Genomic DNA, 16,217 nt, shown 5'->3' on the forward strand with positions numbered 1-16,217 from the left:
TTGGGCCACATCTGTGGTTTTAAACTAAACTAAAAATGCTTTTTTTATTAATGGAGAGCTAATATCCTCATACAATCACAAAACTTCAGAACTCCGTTTAAAAGAATAAACATCACAAGCTGGCAGTATTAAAAAACATGAGCTGATGATACTGACAACAAGCCAAAAACGTTAATCAGCATGTGGTATTAGAAGGAATATTTTGTCCTTACTAAATGCAGATATTCTCACTTACTAAAAGCTTGCATTGCTAACCTTTTGTGAAATTCATCACCATGTTGCCTTGAAGCTTGGAGGTCTGACTAAAGAATTCAGGAGCAGCACACTGCAGAGCAACACGGTCTGGTAGTACATAGCAAGAGCTGGAATTGAAGACCAAGTATTCTTACTACATACTTCAGACACTAATTCTGATCTAGGCCTGTGGTGGAAAAGCCCATTAGTGAAGTAAATGCTTCCATCTGGTTTCATGTGAAAAATATTAAATTCACGTCATCTGTGATCACTCTGCAATGCAAAGCTAGGTAAACATTGCCTTCTCCAATTAAAAGATTCACATCTGATCCAAACACTAATACAGTTGCATGCGCTTTACAGCTGTTGTTTTCTTTCCTGCATTCAGCTATATATTTATTTTGAAACAACTGTCAGACGCCCCATCCTTGTGTCTAATCAACCTCCCAAACTACCCGGCTACCCCCGGGACGATAATAAAATAGAAGCCCTTGTGCTCTACAGAAGGTGTAAGTTTTCAAGGCTGTTATAGCTGATAGATCAGTCAACATAGAACCCAAACGTTCCTTATTGTTACATTACAAAAGACAGAATTCCTATGAGAGGGGTGCTCAGCAAACAGTAAGAGGACGTGGCCCTGCCTATAGACCGTGGCTGCTCATGTTGCAGGCAATGTATCCACATCACACATGTGCCTCAGAAGAAAAATACAGAGTTGCTAGTATGGACCTCAACCCATTTTTCCTTATTCAAAGGACAGGATCTCCTGGTTTACAAAGTTTCAGTGAAGTAAAACTCTTACCTTCAAACAGTGTGAGAAAAAAATGTTTTCTGTGACCTGCAGATACCAAACAATGGAACTGGCAACAGCAATGGAAAGACTGGATCTGAAGTATACCAGAATCACTAAGTGGTCTTGATCTATCCCACATGCCACTTTCTGAATCTAACCTGTCCAATTAAATTAAAGAGTCTAACTATTTAAAAGAAAGGTGTTAAAAGTAAGCAGCCCAAAAAAGAAAAGCTGCTCAAAAACATTTAATTTTTTTTTTTTTAATATCACCTAACACTTTAAGAACACCAGTTTGGATTATGCAGCTTTCCCCAACCAAGACTCTGTCTGAATACTAACTATTTAGATTGTGAGGTCAAGACTGTTCAGAAACAAAGCAGACACTCTTAAGTCAGTTCAAGGCCTATTCACTAAATTTGAAAATTTAGTTGAATTCACTCAAAAATTTTACAAAATTTTAGATTTCATGTGCATGCATACTGGAGCAAAATAGTTTGTATCTGCTAACAAGTGTACAAAGAACAACAAGAGCCCAAACTTGTTATAGTTAAAAGAAACCAATCCCCAACAAAGCAACAAGGATTCTAGCACACTAGGAGTGTGCACTCTCTTGACATTGCAGAACCCATGTTCCTGTTAAACTCCTCAGAAAAAGGACCCAAAAAGATGAAAAAGAAAAAAAATTACTGAAGCTGAAGCAGTTCATCATCCAAGAAGAGTTATCTTCCATTTCAGGTCAGAATTTGCTCTTCAATACCTCCCCAAGAAACACTTTTTATCTACAACTAAGACAGTATATAGTATCTTGGGATATAATTTATGGATAAGTTATCATAATGAAAATGCTAAAAATACAAAATTAAACAGGTTATCAATTTTTTATTATAAACCTCTTAGGCAAATATAACACCTTCCTTTTGTGAAGAGACAGATTCAAATTTCTACACCACTCTTTCAAGCAGTTTTTAAAAGTTCTACACAGATCAGGCTGATACATAGAACAGAAGCATGTAAGAACTTTACCCAGTTCAGAGGATGCCACTGAAGAATTGTATTGTGAAAGTCTACTCAGGAGCTTAAAATCTGCATTGCAATTGCAGCACATAAGAAAAACCAAAGCATTTTTTATTGTTTCCCCACAAGTTCTCCAAGGAAGAACTGTAAGTAAGACTGGTCACATGCCATGCTTTTCACAAGATGCATCATGGCATAACTCCTTAAATTAAGCATAGTCTACTGAAGAGAGGCCAACCAACACAAGTCTCTGAATACACTAAAATCCTTCCAGACACAATGTAGCAAGAATGAAGCTGAAGAAGGTTGCAGAACAGTACCCTAGATTACGTAGTCACAAAAACCTGCAAATCTATATTGATGCAGCTGTGTTGACATAGCATGTTCTAAAAGAGTTAACTAAATGCAAGCAGAACAACACATGTAAGTAAAAGGTGCCTCTGAGTGAAGATGCATTCTTTTTACAAGTTGGATTTGGTTTAATCATGTTGATTAAAAAAAAAAAAAACACACCACTCCTAACATCATAATTATAGCAACACAAAAATAAGAGGCACCAGGCTGAAGAGCCTCCTCTAGTTATCAAAGATACAGAGGCCAGTGATACTTTTTTTGTTACAATGTAAAACTGCAAAAATAGACCAGAGCATCACTGGAGATACTCTTTTAGTACCAATTTATTATCAAATGGCATTAGCCATAAATTGAGGATCACACTTTAAGTAGGGAAGGCATCTACTTAGGTTTTGGGTATCTGCCCATAAAAGTTTTAGGCCATAGTCCAAGCTGGCTCCAACTGAATCTACTCTGAGAAGGTTTTGAGCGCTTTCAATAACCTGATGATATTGGAAGGTGCTTCAGATGTTCATTACTTCTAGGGATCTGATTCTTAATGGAAAAAAGACTTCTCCATCAATGTAGGTCCTATACAGCTAAAATCAGGAAAAGAACCTTCCTATGCCAGTCTGGGAAGAGATGGCTGAGGGTAGACTCCTTGTGGAGATGCACTGACCCCTGAGTTCATGCAGCAACAAACCTGACCTCATCTGTCCTCACCTCCTTCCACTACACTCCCTCACTCAGCCCCACTGATAAGCAAAACTCATCAAATACTCTGTCTCAGCACTACTGCAAGAGGAAACAACTCATCCTTTGCTCTCTGCCTCACACTGCAAGCACGGGAGAAAACCTCACTGCCGGCAGGCTACAACACAGGTGCCCCACATGAGGAACCAGAAACCTTCTGTTTGTGTTTTCATGCCCATGTACGTGCAAGAACCCAACATAAATGCACAAAACACAAAATTCCTTAACATGTACAGCTCTTTTTGCTGTGGAAATAATGAGACAATTGTTCTACAGCCATAGCTTAACATTCACACTTAACTTCAAGTCTTGCATAGATAACGAGTAGGCCCATCTTTGCACCAGGGCAGACTGTGACAACAAGCCAAAAACAGATTTACACAACTAGTTGTCTAAGTCACCATCATAATTTTTGTTGTTGTTGTTAGAGCAAACTTTCTGAGGTGCCTGAACCTCATAAGCAACGACAGTTTTTAGAACTGACACTAAAGAAGGCCACGTGACAAAAAAAGAGGAAAAGGATCAGCTGGAGAATAAGAGTCAGGGGAAGAAAAAAAAAACAGCGCTATTTAATCCCCTCCCCCCTTTAGTTAATACAAAAACATGCTCTTAGTTTGCAAGGCTTATTAAATTTATTGTTCTCAGAGTGGTTGGCCTTCCACACAACAGCCTGTAGCAGTCACAAAGGTTAATGCAAGCATTTGAAAAAGTACAGAATGGCCAGTTTCATCTGGCCATAAGTTTATAAAGGAAAAAAAATATCTCAGAAACAGCTCCAGGCTCTCAAGGAGCTATGAGGCTGCACTTGATACCCAGCAAGTTTATTATCAGTATTTCATTAACTAGGCTGTTAAAGAGAAGTCTGCCTACCATTTCTGCCACACAGGACTCATTTTCTAGTGTCTCTCTGTAGTATTCAAATTCAGAAAGGCAAGCCTAAAACATTTTGGGGGTTGCAAGGCTCAATAAACCAAAACAAATCTTAGCTCCATAGTCACAAGAATAGTGAAGTATTAATTTAATGTATTTCTGGTTTATTTAGTTGCCAGAAAAGGAAAAGCCAGACACTGCATGCAGCTCTCATCTCAGCATGGCAAATACTCTGTTCATTAAAAAGAGCATCTCCAGAGATTCTGTTGCACTTGATGAACCTCTCTTGAAAGTGTACACCCGTGAGCATCCCGTGTGAAAAAGTATGAATGACAGAGTCAAGATTCTGACTCAAAATACTTCCTGGTCCCACTTGACACCAACAACGAACAGGGATGGCCAGAAGATGCCTGCTCTTCACTGCCCCAGCTGACGCTTCGCAGCATTTCACGGTGAAGGAGCGGGCACCAGTTCACAGCACAGAGCTCGAAGCTACAAGACTGGAGCAATGGGATGCCAACAGGACTGGAGCGATGGGGTGTGCTCGTTGCACCCCCCCACTGCTAGGCTGAAAAGACCAGGTAAGCAGGTACCATGCTAAAACAAAGCCACCTGCTCTTGAGCCAGCCGTGCCAAAGGGCTTTCGCCCGCCGAGGGTGCGCGGGTGAGTGCAAACACCAGCCACGATCCCAGCTGAGGTGCACGCCCGCGATACGATCTTTCACAGACGAATGGAGCCAATATTCATTAAAGAGCCATAAACGCTACCCCCGAATACCAGCTGCCCGGGCGCTCGGCTGATCCCGTCCGCGGTAGCAATTTAGTTCACTGGAGCATGCCCTAAGCTCCAGCGTTTAGGAAAAAAACAGCGACCCGGGTCACGGCTTTAGCAACCTAATAGCGGCCAAATGAGCGGGGCCCGGCCGCTTTATCGCCCGTTAACAGCCCGCCGGCCCGGGCGCGGCAGCACGGCCGGACCCGGCTACCCCCGGCCCCGGGCTGCCCCCCGCACCCCGTCGCGCCGCGGACGCCGCCCCAGCCGCTCAGTTAAAATGTCCGACGGTCGGCTGCCGCCGGGAACCTACCAGGTAATCCATGTACCGGGGTGGCGCCGGGCGCCGTGCTGCCGAGCTCTCCGGAGGGGCCGCGGGCGCCCGCCCGGCTGACAGCGGCGCTGGGCCGGCGGGGGCAGCGGCGGCGCGGGGCAGCGGCGGGGCCGGGGCGCGGGGCGGGAGGCGCGGCGGGGCCGGGCGGGCGCGCCGGGGGCGGGCGGGGGGCGCGGGCGCTGCCCCGGCGGCGCTGTCAGAGCCGCGCTGCCGCCCGCACCTCGCGGCGGAGGGAGCGGGGCAGGGGCGGGCGGGGGCGGGACGCGCCGTCAGCTGATCGCACACGTGGGGGCGCGGCCGGGCCGCCCTTAAAGGCGTAGGAACGCTGCAGCCGCGCCGCTGCGGCTGGCGGGGCTCGCTCGTCCCGCAGCCTAACAGGGCCCAGAGAAGGGCAGCACACTGGAGCACAAGTGCTGTGAGGAGCAGCTGAGGGAGCTGGGGTGTTTATCCTGGAGAAAAGGAGGCTCAGGGGTGACCTTATCACTCTCTACAGCTGCCTGAAAGGAGGCTGTGGTCAGGTGGAGGTCAGCCTCTTCTCCCAGGCAACCAGTGACAGGACAAGTGGGCATGGTCCTAAGCAAAGCCGGGGGAGGGGGGTTCGGTTGGACACCAGGAAGCATTTCTTCATAGAAGGGATGATTACACACTAGAACGAGCCGTCCAGGGAGGCTGGGGAGTCACCACCGCTGGAGGTGTTTAAGGAAAGACTGGACATGGCACTTAGTGTTCGTGGTCTAGTTAAGTTGTAGTGTTTGGTCACAGGTTGGACTTGATCCAACCATAGGTTTCCTTCCCAATCTGATTGATTCTGTGATGGTTCCCCTAAGCACCCGTGAAAGAAACGTCCGTGTCTCCTACTGCAACCTGATATCCTAACCTGGAGGCTTTTTCACAAACTTGAGGTGTTAGTAGGGATGCCTGATTCCTGGAGAAATGGAAGGAAACTTCTCCCTGTGTGTGACAGTGGGATACGAAATCTAAAAATGAGGCATCGAGTGAAAGAATAAGGGAAAAAAACAGAGTTAAAAAGAAGTAGGAGAGTAGGTAGAAGAAAACAGGTGTCAGTGAGGAGCCAGGAGCAACAGGGAATCAATATTTTTAAGGATATTGGTGAGCCGTTCACCTACATCTAGTAAACTGGGGTGGGGAAACATAAATTACAATTACTGCTCTGAATTGTGTAACTAATTGAGGCCTGTTGTGGACAGTCTCAGTTCTATATCCAGAGAGTGTTAGTAAAACATTCCCCTTATGCCTGCCCAAAACACATCTTGCCAATGGATAATTCATTTTCCGCATACATCTAGTCTAGAAATAAAAATTATTTCTTTGGTAGTCCTTTCTTTACTTTGGGATTCAATATCAAATACATCTGCATAGCAACTTAAGTTTAATTTAGATGAGTACCAATGATTTTTTTTTATTATTTTTAATCATTTAGAAGTTCACTAATTTTAGTACTTTAATAGGTAATGGGTGGAAGGAGGGATATAGGTTTGGCCCTTCCTGCTATTCACTTTTTGACTGTTTTTCATGTAGTCACAGCAATTGCTAGCAACTGTCTCTTGATCCTGAAATGTCCTTTTGACAGGGGGAACTACAGTGTAAAGACTACTTTAGCCAATACAGGGGTCAGTAAAGCAGGCCTCTCAATAATGTAACAGAGGAGCTGCAAGAAACTGATTTCATCACACTTCTGTCATCACATGTGATTTTTAATGTTTTGTAGTGCTTTCCCCTTAACAATTAAAACCCTTTATTTCTTTTTTTTTAGCAGTAATACATCATTCCTGAGACTTGCTGCCTTTTGATGCATCTCTAAATGAAGGGTGACTGAAATGAGAACATCAAGAACAAGCAGATATTTCAGAACTGTTTCCTGTGAGACAAATAGGAAAGGACTGGGAATTATTTCTTCTATAGCTGATTGAAAGAAAATAGAATTATGAATCTAGAGAGTTGCTGCAGAGATGCTGCTGTGATAGGAAAAGAAGTAATTGGCTTTTATTGTAAGGAAGATTCAGTTCAGCTACTGGAAAATAATGGGAAGGATATTTCAACATGGACAGACATCACAATAAAGCTAGTAGAATTTCTGAAAGTAGACATGAGTTATAATAACATTTCTCAGATGTAGTTTAGTTTAGTTACTTAGCACTGATGTACATCTGGAGAAAAAGAACTAGAAGACCCCTCTGTTTGATATGAAGTTGATAGATCTTATTATGAAGATGCAGTGTGTTTATATTTCCAAAGAAAAATGTTTATTCTATTTTATAAATGTGATTTTCTTTCTAGTTTATAAACAAAACCTCACGATCTGAACACAAAATCAGTTTAAAAAAATCAAGAAATTTCTCATGTATACACTGAAAATCCCACAAACTTGATCAAATGAGAAGCCAAGCTTAAATGCATGTATTAATCCTTCTGTTGACTGTAAACACATTATTCCTTTGGCCATTGCATAGCCTTATGGCACATTAATTTTACTACATAAAGTGGAGATTAACATTGAACAATAGCGGAATGTAAGCAGAATACAAGTCCTACAGCACATACCTTCCAGCCTATGTAGTAGTCATGATGTTGCAGAGATTTTTCTAGCAAGTCCTATAAGATTTCTTTCATCTAAGTTCAGTATCATATTGGAATACATATACCTAACGCATGTAAGTTATTTTCATAAAGAAGCTTGTCAGCAGGAACTCATATGTCAAGATAGGAAGGAAGAGATCAAAGTATTTAAATGGAGCAAACGTCATGTGTTGGCTGTGAGGTAGTCAGTCTGGTTCCAAAAATGGAAGTGAGCTTATGCACAGAAGCACAAGTTTATCTTCAGTCAAATCCTGTCACAAAAATAATTTTCTGTAAACTTGTATGAAAAATAATCAATCTGAGACTCAGACTTTGACCCTGAGAAGTGCTAAGTACAACATTCTATCATCCATTGCTTCTGTCACTGCAATTTAATGATTTTGAACATTTTAACCTAAGAGTAACATCTGACAAATTCAAGTATTTGTAGTACTAGCAGTTAGCAAACTTGGGTGGTGGATTTGACATAAAGGTGTTACTTAATAGATACCATATTTGTTATTTAATAGATATCAGCAAAATGGGAACTTAAAATGTAAATACTTATGAATATGCCTATTTCCAAACATATTTGAATGGAATTAGTATATTTTTTGGAATTGCATAGTCAGCTGTATATATGACAAATTGTCCAGTGAGCATTATCTTGGAAAACAACTTGAATGACAGGCATACTGTAGTCATATTGCTTTAATTTCCAGTCTCATTAGTTAAATAAATTCTGTCATAATAATGCTTGTGTAGAAGTCCTGCAGAAAGCAGTGCTGCTATTCATCCAGTAAATGTACATAGGTATAGTGTTGGCACATCATGGTTTGAATGACCTGAAAACTGGGTATCTTACAAAAGGTTTCCTAAAATAAAGAGACCTAGTAGTCATCAGTGACTGAGACAATCTAAACCACTTTGCCACATGAGGATAATTTCATTATTTAAGACAACAAAGTACATGGTATGTTTTTTCTCCCCTTGCTCTCTGCATCCCACCCAATTTTTAATATGGGAAAGGCAAGTGATTTTTATTTTATTATTAGCAAAAAGGTGGTTGTTTTAATCACCAGGTTTTACTGATATAAGGAGCCCTGACAGCTCTGTTTGAGAACATTAATTACTGGAGGGGCATGATATTTTGCCCTTCTAATTCAAGTTGAGAAGGAAAGCATTTATTATCTTTGAAAGTACTGGAAGAGGCTGCCTTACTTATCAATATTAGTTTTCCATGGTACAAGGTTGTTACACCAGCAGTTGTCCCATCTTGGCTACTCATAGGATAGTTAGCAGGAAAACAAAACATAATTTTTACCTTCAGGTTAATACCATATACTTACTCTGGAAAAATAAAATCTGTAGAAAAAAACCTCACATAAAAATGTGGACTTCTTTGATTCAGGATGCTGATACAGTAATATAAAGGCTCCCAAATGCTACAAAACCCCTTTATTTGTTATGGCTAGAAATTTAGTATTGGATGCCTTAGAAGGTACAAACTGTGCTTAGTTCAAGAATACAAATGATGTGATAAAACAGTCTCTGACTTCACTGGCAGAATAGAAAAGAAGTTGGACCAAATAGGAAGTTAAGATTAGTTAGAAGAGTTCTGTTGTTCAGCAGCTGGAAAACGGATAGGAAAAAATATTTGAATGGTCTAATGGTAGTAGATTCCTAAGTATACATTTTCACCATAAATGCATGTGGCCAATTGTGACCAAAAGTATTTCCTAGAAATATCCAGAAGGGCATAAAAACGTAAAAAATGCTGGACAGAAAAATGAAAGAATGAGGTTTTCATTAGGAGAATTTAAATATTAAATAGATGCCAAGAGCAGTCAGCAGTTTTATTTGCAGCTCAAATTTCAGTAAGTGACTTGGAGTCTGCTGTTAATCAAACTCATGTAACTTACTGGGAAAAGGAGAAGGTGCTTTGAGTAAATAATGTTTGCAGCAATTTGCAGCTCTTTATCTGATATATTGACAAATGTCAACATGCAGAGATACTACAGCCAAAGGTGAGTGAACCCTATGAGAGAAGCAGAACCGCTCAGTCAAAAATCTCTTTTTCTTTGCTCTAATATTTTGCTACCTTTTGGCATTTTGGTCATCAAGTGTACTATAGTTATATATATTTTTTCTTCTTTGTAAAAGAACACATGGATAGGAAAACAAGCAAACAGATTTCAAAAAGGATTTTTCACCTGTTCTCTCTCTTGTTTCCTGAAATATTTGGCTGACCTTCAGGTAACCTCACTGGCAAAATAACAACAGGCAGTCTAAAAGCAAAGGTTAATGATGGAACAAGGTCAAAAGTAGAAACCAGTTTCCCACTGCAGTTACATTGATATAAATTTAGTATAATTGTAATTAATAATTAATTTAAACCTATGGGTTATGAATAAAGTGATTATAATATTACAGTTGATTTTATGTAGGATATTTACTCCTTCCTGTGCACCAAAAAAATGTTACTGTTGATAAAATGATGCAAAAAAATTTGCATGAGGAAATTTGAATAGATTATATTGCCAAGTAGGCTGGAATTTACATATGATATTTTTTCATTTCTATGTCATCCCAGCTCAAGTTGGTAGTTCTGTAGACTCATTTTTAATTTCATGGCTGTTTTATGTTAGGTTTTTAAACAGTCCCACAGCAATAAAATATGTAATTAACAATCCTACTCCTAAACTGGTAACCTTGTTTGAATTATTAGCAGAATTTGAAGATTAAATGGCCACAGATATTTGCCTTGGTAGCAGGGCTTCTGTGTTTAAGAGACTGAGGAATTTGGAAGCCTTAGAGTTAGGGCTTTAGGGTTTCTTCTCATATACACTCAAGAAAGCATTTTTTTGCTTGATTTCTTTTTTGTGAAATGTAGAAAATAGTGGTCTCGTGAAGATTGAAAAAAAATAAATTCACAGTTCTGATCAGGTTTAATTCTCTATTGCTTGTGGCACTGTGGTAAACATCAAGAAATGGATTAAAAGTTGTACCTTACCTTCATGTCCCTGCTAACAAGGAAAGTAAACCCCAAGAAATCAAGTAATGTTTTTCATAATGTCTGGTTTTCTGGGATTAACTGCAACTTTCAATTTTTGTGACTTAACTTTGTGACTTATTTTATGAGGACTACAATTTTGCTCAAAGTTTGTAGTAATATTGTTTACAAAGTATTCAAATATTTATCTCTCATGTTCAGATTGCTTTGCCTTTTTACTGAATGAATATGTAAATAGAAGCAGTACAGTTAGACTCTGTGGTCTTTGCTGTAGTGTTAACATGCAAGTACATGTGTCCCTTTGTAGCTTTTTCTTTTGTTTCCATGATGAGAGTTCTGTTAGGCTAGAATTGTACTTTTGCTCCAAGTTTATCCCTAAAAAAATGAGAGACACAATACTCAGTCTCTTTCAAATTATAAATGGGCTGGGTTCTGATCCAGTACTTACAGACTTTCACCTTCTTATTAGGGCTCAGAAAATACTTCTTAAGCTCATAAGTTTTCAAATCATACTCTTACTAAGGTGTGAAAAAATGCCATTGCTTTACTAGAAGAAAATGTATCTTATGACCTACATAATGCATCTGTTGTGTTTGAAGATTTACAGTGCCCATCCCACAGGTCTGCCTGTCCAAAGGAGAGGAAGGTCATTACAGAGATAAAGCTCTGCAGGAACCTTGAACATGGGTGACTATTGTCTGCATCAGTCTTTCTCTTCTCTCCAAAGGAGGAAGATTCAATAATGGCACATTAGGAATTGGTGAGAGGAATTATAAAGTCTCAATGCAAATGAAGGTACAGATAATTCTGAAACAAAAGAAATTGCAATTTCCATATGACCTTGTGTTTCATATTTATACTGAATGTGTTGTCCCATCTTATATACTTGCACTGTGTTTTCCTTAATAGTCATGTTTCCGAAGAAGTCAGTGTGACTACAGACTCATAAAACTAAACTTTGCTTGTAGTGTAAACATAGCATATATTAGGAATATGCTTGGCAAAGCATTGTAGCAATATGTGTAGAAGACCGTTTCATCTCTTCTGGATATAATGAAATCAGATACAAAGTCTCTCTAGGGTTCAAGATTTTCTACACTTTAACTTACTTTGTTTCTGAGTACTAAATGAAAAGAAAAATGCTTTCCAGCAAAAATAATAAAATAAACACTAAAAATTAATAAAAAATAATGTCTTGGTATGGACATACCTTTGTTTCAGATTTTAGTCTCATCTAAGTAGTACATTAAGAAGAGAAAGGACAAAATAGTAACACATGCCTTAGAGTCTGAATGCCAGTTACCAGTTCACACAAATGTAATTCTTTTATTCATATTAGGCAATTTAAACTATGTAGGCATGTGAACACAAGTTATAATTAAACTTGCATTTTGCTATGCAACATGTCCTTAGAAGCTCTTTTTTTCTTTAAAGCACATCCTAAAGGCCTACTGACAATGTTTATAGAAGCAGATATTAAATAGGTCCTTCCTAATTTTTTTCTTATCTCAGCTTTACCTTAGAAATTCACAGGTCAAGTTTTCACTATTTGTTTTGAATCACAGATTTTTAAGAAACTGTTCTATTAGTGAGTGGAAATAAGAAAGGAATCCTCTGCAAAATGGATGATCTTCATAATGAGAATGCCCATTCTGAAGTCACATGCAGAAATCTACTTTTAAAAACATAAATAATATTTGCATCTTCAGCATAACCTTTATGATTATAGCAATACTGAGAACATAATCTCTCTGAAAGGTGGAAACCTTTGTCTCAGAAAAAGTAGAAAAGCCTATACTCATCTTTACGAAGATGCTATACTTGATTTAAGGACCTAATTCATGTTTCTATTAAAATCACTCTTTTCAATAGAAGCAAGACACCGGCTACCTGACTTTCATGTAATGGCTACTTTGTTCAGAAGTTTTCTTGGTATTTGAACTGGATTTTCATAGGTCTTATGCACTTACTTCTATAGCTAGGCAGACTTGAAAGGAAAATACAGCTCTTGAGTTCTGGCTACGCAGCATGCTTCATCCAAGAGGGAAAAGTAAAGCAAACAAGTGAAGTAGCTTAGATGTGTTTATCCAATCAAAACTAAACTCCAAAAGGAAATTTGGTGATATAATTACTTGTCTCATAACTAGCACATTGATCAAAAGATGTATTTTGTACTTTGACCATGTAGCCTGTGTGGTTTTGGAGTACATTTTTATCTTTGAACTTTGGCTAAATTAGCATGACAAGATCTGACACTGTTACTTTCTCATGGAAGATTTTTTAATTAGAGAAAACAAGGTGCCATCTGTTTGGGCATGGGCAGCTGACCCTGAAATGCCATTGCTCTGACAGCTCTCTCCACTGTATCTTGTTCCCAGCCCAGAAGATACTTCCAGTAATACTGTTCCCTAATGACTGGAAGCTACCATCCAAGATTATAACAGCACACTGTGTGGCTTCTGAATCCTTAAAGCACAGGGAAGTGGCAACAAGAGCTGGGATAAAGTGAGATATAACAGTGGGATTCTGCTTGTTTAAATCCTTTGTCTTACAGAATTCCATAGGAGGAATAGAAATAAAATTTGGCCCCATAGAATCAGAATAGAGACCTGGAAGGAGTGAAAGAATTTTATGAAGTCTCAGAAGGTGAAGATTGATTTGCAATAAATGGAAAAAAATCAGTATTGAGTTCTGCTGTGGTGGAGAAGTGGTAAAGCTCAATATGTGTATTTGAGAGTTTAATTTCTTGGAACTGATTGAAAGCAGGGAAAGAAGAACTGGAACTGGCTTTAGGACATTTCAGTGGGAAGGATGACTGGAAAAAGTCAGATTTGCGGAAAGGGGTGTGATTATAGAAAAATGAACCCCCAGCAGATCTTGCAAAACAGGTCCCAAACACACTATTGTTCACTTTGGTGGTACCTGAAAGTAAAAGTTGCCCATTGCCATTTGTATTGATGAGAAAAGCCTCCACAGATTTCAGCTAATTTCCATGGAAAAAAAATTGAATGGTTTGTTAGCAAGCCCTATTTTCCCTTGGGTATCTGGAAGAAGGACAAGGAAGTCTCTAATACCCATCACTACCTTATATAGTGCTTTTTGGATGCTTTTTGGTGGTAGTTGTACAGTTGTACCTTTAAGATTACTCAGTTGCTAGAACTTATAACAATACATAAATTATGTTCTTCTTTATTCCTCCTTGTAGAAAAAAGCTTCTAATAAATGTTTCTTTCCCTCCCAAACAAACATATGAAAAATAATAAAGTAAAATAAATAGAATCCTTTCGAGAAAAATACAGGAATAAAAAACATTATCTACTGAACTAGCTCGACAGAAATAAGCTATTTAAACAATTTAATTCTCCTCATTGGGCTGTGTAAGATCAGGTGAAGAAAACAGCTAAAGGCAAAGTCTGTTGTAACTCCCTATTATATTACAAAATTTAATCTTATTAAGGTTGTGAAAGCTATCTAACCATTTGCCCGTAAAAAGCATGGAGTAAGGGTTATTGCCATTTAACAAAGGACCAAGTGCTTCTGTGACCTGGAGAACAGAAGATGGTCACTGACAGGGAAGAATTCAGTCCAGAAAGAGATTCTGTGCTCAGCTGTCTTGCTCGTTTTTCCCTAGGAAGAGGTACCAAATGAATAGAAATGTTAATGACAATTACAGTAAATGTGAACTTGCTCTCCCTACAGGCAAAATTAGGTCTGCATTAACTGCTTTTTTCTGAGATAACCACAGTTACTTACTGTATTTAAAACCACAGAATTAGTGCATTATAAAACTCACTTAGTATTTTCCAAATAAAGGAACTAAAAGGAGGTGCCAAATATTTCATTTTAAATATCAGTAAGGAACCTTGAAAGAGCTATCGTGTTCACAGGCAGAAGCAAGTTGCTGTGAATCAGGGTATCTCTCAGCATTCCTCATCACTGCCACTCACCTTTCAGGCTCTACTAACCTGCTTTGGGATTCAGGATAGGGAAATGTGTGACTAGATTTCTGTCAGGATAAGGCTCCCTGCTGACAGACTTTGTGCAAAGGTCTGTATCATTAAATATGCATTAAGTTTTGAAGAGACTCAGGAATGAAACTAATTCCATATACCCTTATAGTAAAATGTAACTGCAGACTAAAAATAGGCAGAATGCTCATTTTATAGGCTCCTTATTTTATACAAACTCTAAGATACTGACTAAAATTCCATGTTATTATTTACAGGAAACTGCAAGTATATAGGTAAGAGAGATAATCCAGGACTATAGCAAACTATTGCTATAATGGCAATGCTGGGTGAATCACTATTCTTTGTAGTGCATTTTTCACATATGCAGTTTTACACATTAGCATATAGTCACTTGTCTCTCTTACCTTCACTGCAACATTTTTTCCTAATAATGTCCAGCTAGTAGCTGAGGCTTATTTTTTTTAACTCATTCTACAGTATAGGCATTATAAAAATAAATATTTAATCCTTTTGTCCCTTTGCTCTTTCAGTCCAATGGAATGAGAAATTCAATTTCAATATGAACTTTGCCCAAGAGAGGGCTGAAAGTTGAGTGTACAGTTGTTAATTTTAAATTGAATTGAAGCAATTTCATCCTGAAAGAGCTTTTTTGCATCTATTAATAGTACTATAGTATGATAAGTCTATGAATATGCACTTTTTGTATTTTCCTTGCAACCTAATATTCTATGGGTGATTTAAACAAAAACAATAGCCTTGCAGAGGATAATACAATTATATTTACTTTACCAACAGCAACAAATTGTAAGTAAGTCTGCTGAAAACATCTTAATTTCTATTCAAATGCAATCCTTTGACAAACTTTAATTACTATGTGGTTTTTTATTTTCTGAATACCCACTCTCCACTTGCTGTATCCCTGTAATATCAGATGCACTATAATGATGCCCAAGCAGCCACCCAATAGCAAGCTACATACCTGGTGCCATAGTAGGGCAGCTTGGGAAGGCTTACCCCTTCTGCTGTTTGCCTCTGATACCTGAGTCAGCAAGCTGTTCTTTGATTTCATCAGGAATGTTAAAGATATGTTCACATTAAACTCAATTTCTTCTTTGTCACTAGTGGTACACCTTCATACTTACAATTTTTGTGATCCTCCTTGTTTGCTCCTTTTCCTCTGAAAGCTTCATATGATATTTTGTGTAAGTTTTTGCATACGTGTATTAGAAGGTACTGTTTCTCCTAAAAATAATAATAATCTAAACAGGGCTATGACACTGATACTTCTTCCTGCACTCTTTGAAAGTGGAATAAAGAGCCTGTGATTTTCCAGAAGCCAAAGAGAAAAACCTACCCTAGAGAAAAGAACCAAATTGGATTTCTTATTCCCAAGGCAGTGCCCCTAACCAAAGTCCAGCCATCCTTTCTTGCTAATGTCTCAGCAGGTGGATTATAAACCTCTCTTGTCAGTAACAAAACCAGTTAGTGATAATGATCTGAGCAGCACAAACAATGCTGCAGACACACTAAGGAACAGTCCTGTGTATCCAAGA

General features: G+C 38.8%; 1 protein-coding gene across 1 annotated transcript in view; it reads right to left on the reverse strand.

Moving 5' to 3' along the window:
• ARL15 (ADP ribosylation factor like GTPase 15) overlaps positions 1 to 5,177 on the reverse strand; it is a 228,634-nt gene extending 223,457 nt beyond the window's left edge. The window contains exon 1 of the mRNA XM_036403060.1: positions 5,083 to 5,177. Within this exon, the coding sequence (XP_036258953.1) occupies positions 5,083 to 5,094 (12 nt within the window). The 5' untranslated portion in view covers positions 5,095 to 5,177. The remainder of the gene's footprint in view (positions 1 to 5,082) is intronic.
• Positions 5,178 to 16,217: the final 11,040 nt, after the last annotated feature.

Source organism: Molothrus ater, chromosome Z (genome assembly GCF_012460135.2).
Source record: "Molothrus ater isolate BHLD 08-10-18 breed brown headed cowbird chromosome Z, BPBGC_Mater_1.1, whole genome shotgun sequence".
NCBI lineage: Eukaryota > Metazoa > Chordata > Aves > Passeriformes > Icteridae > Molothrus > Molothrus ater.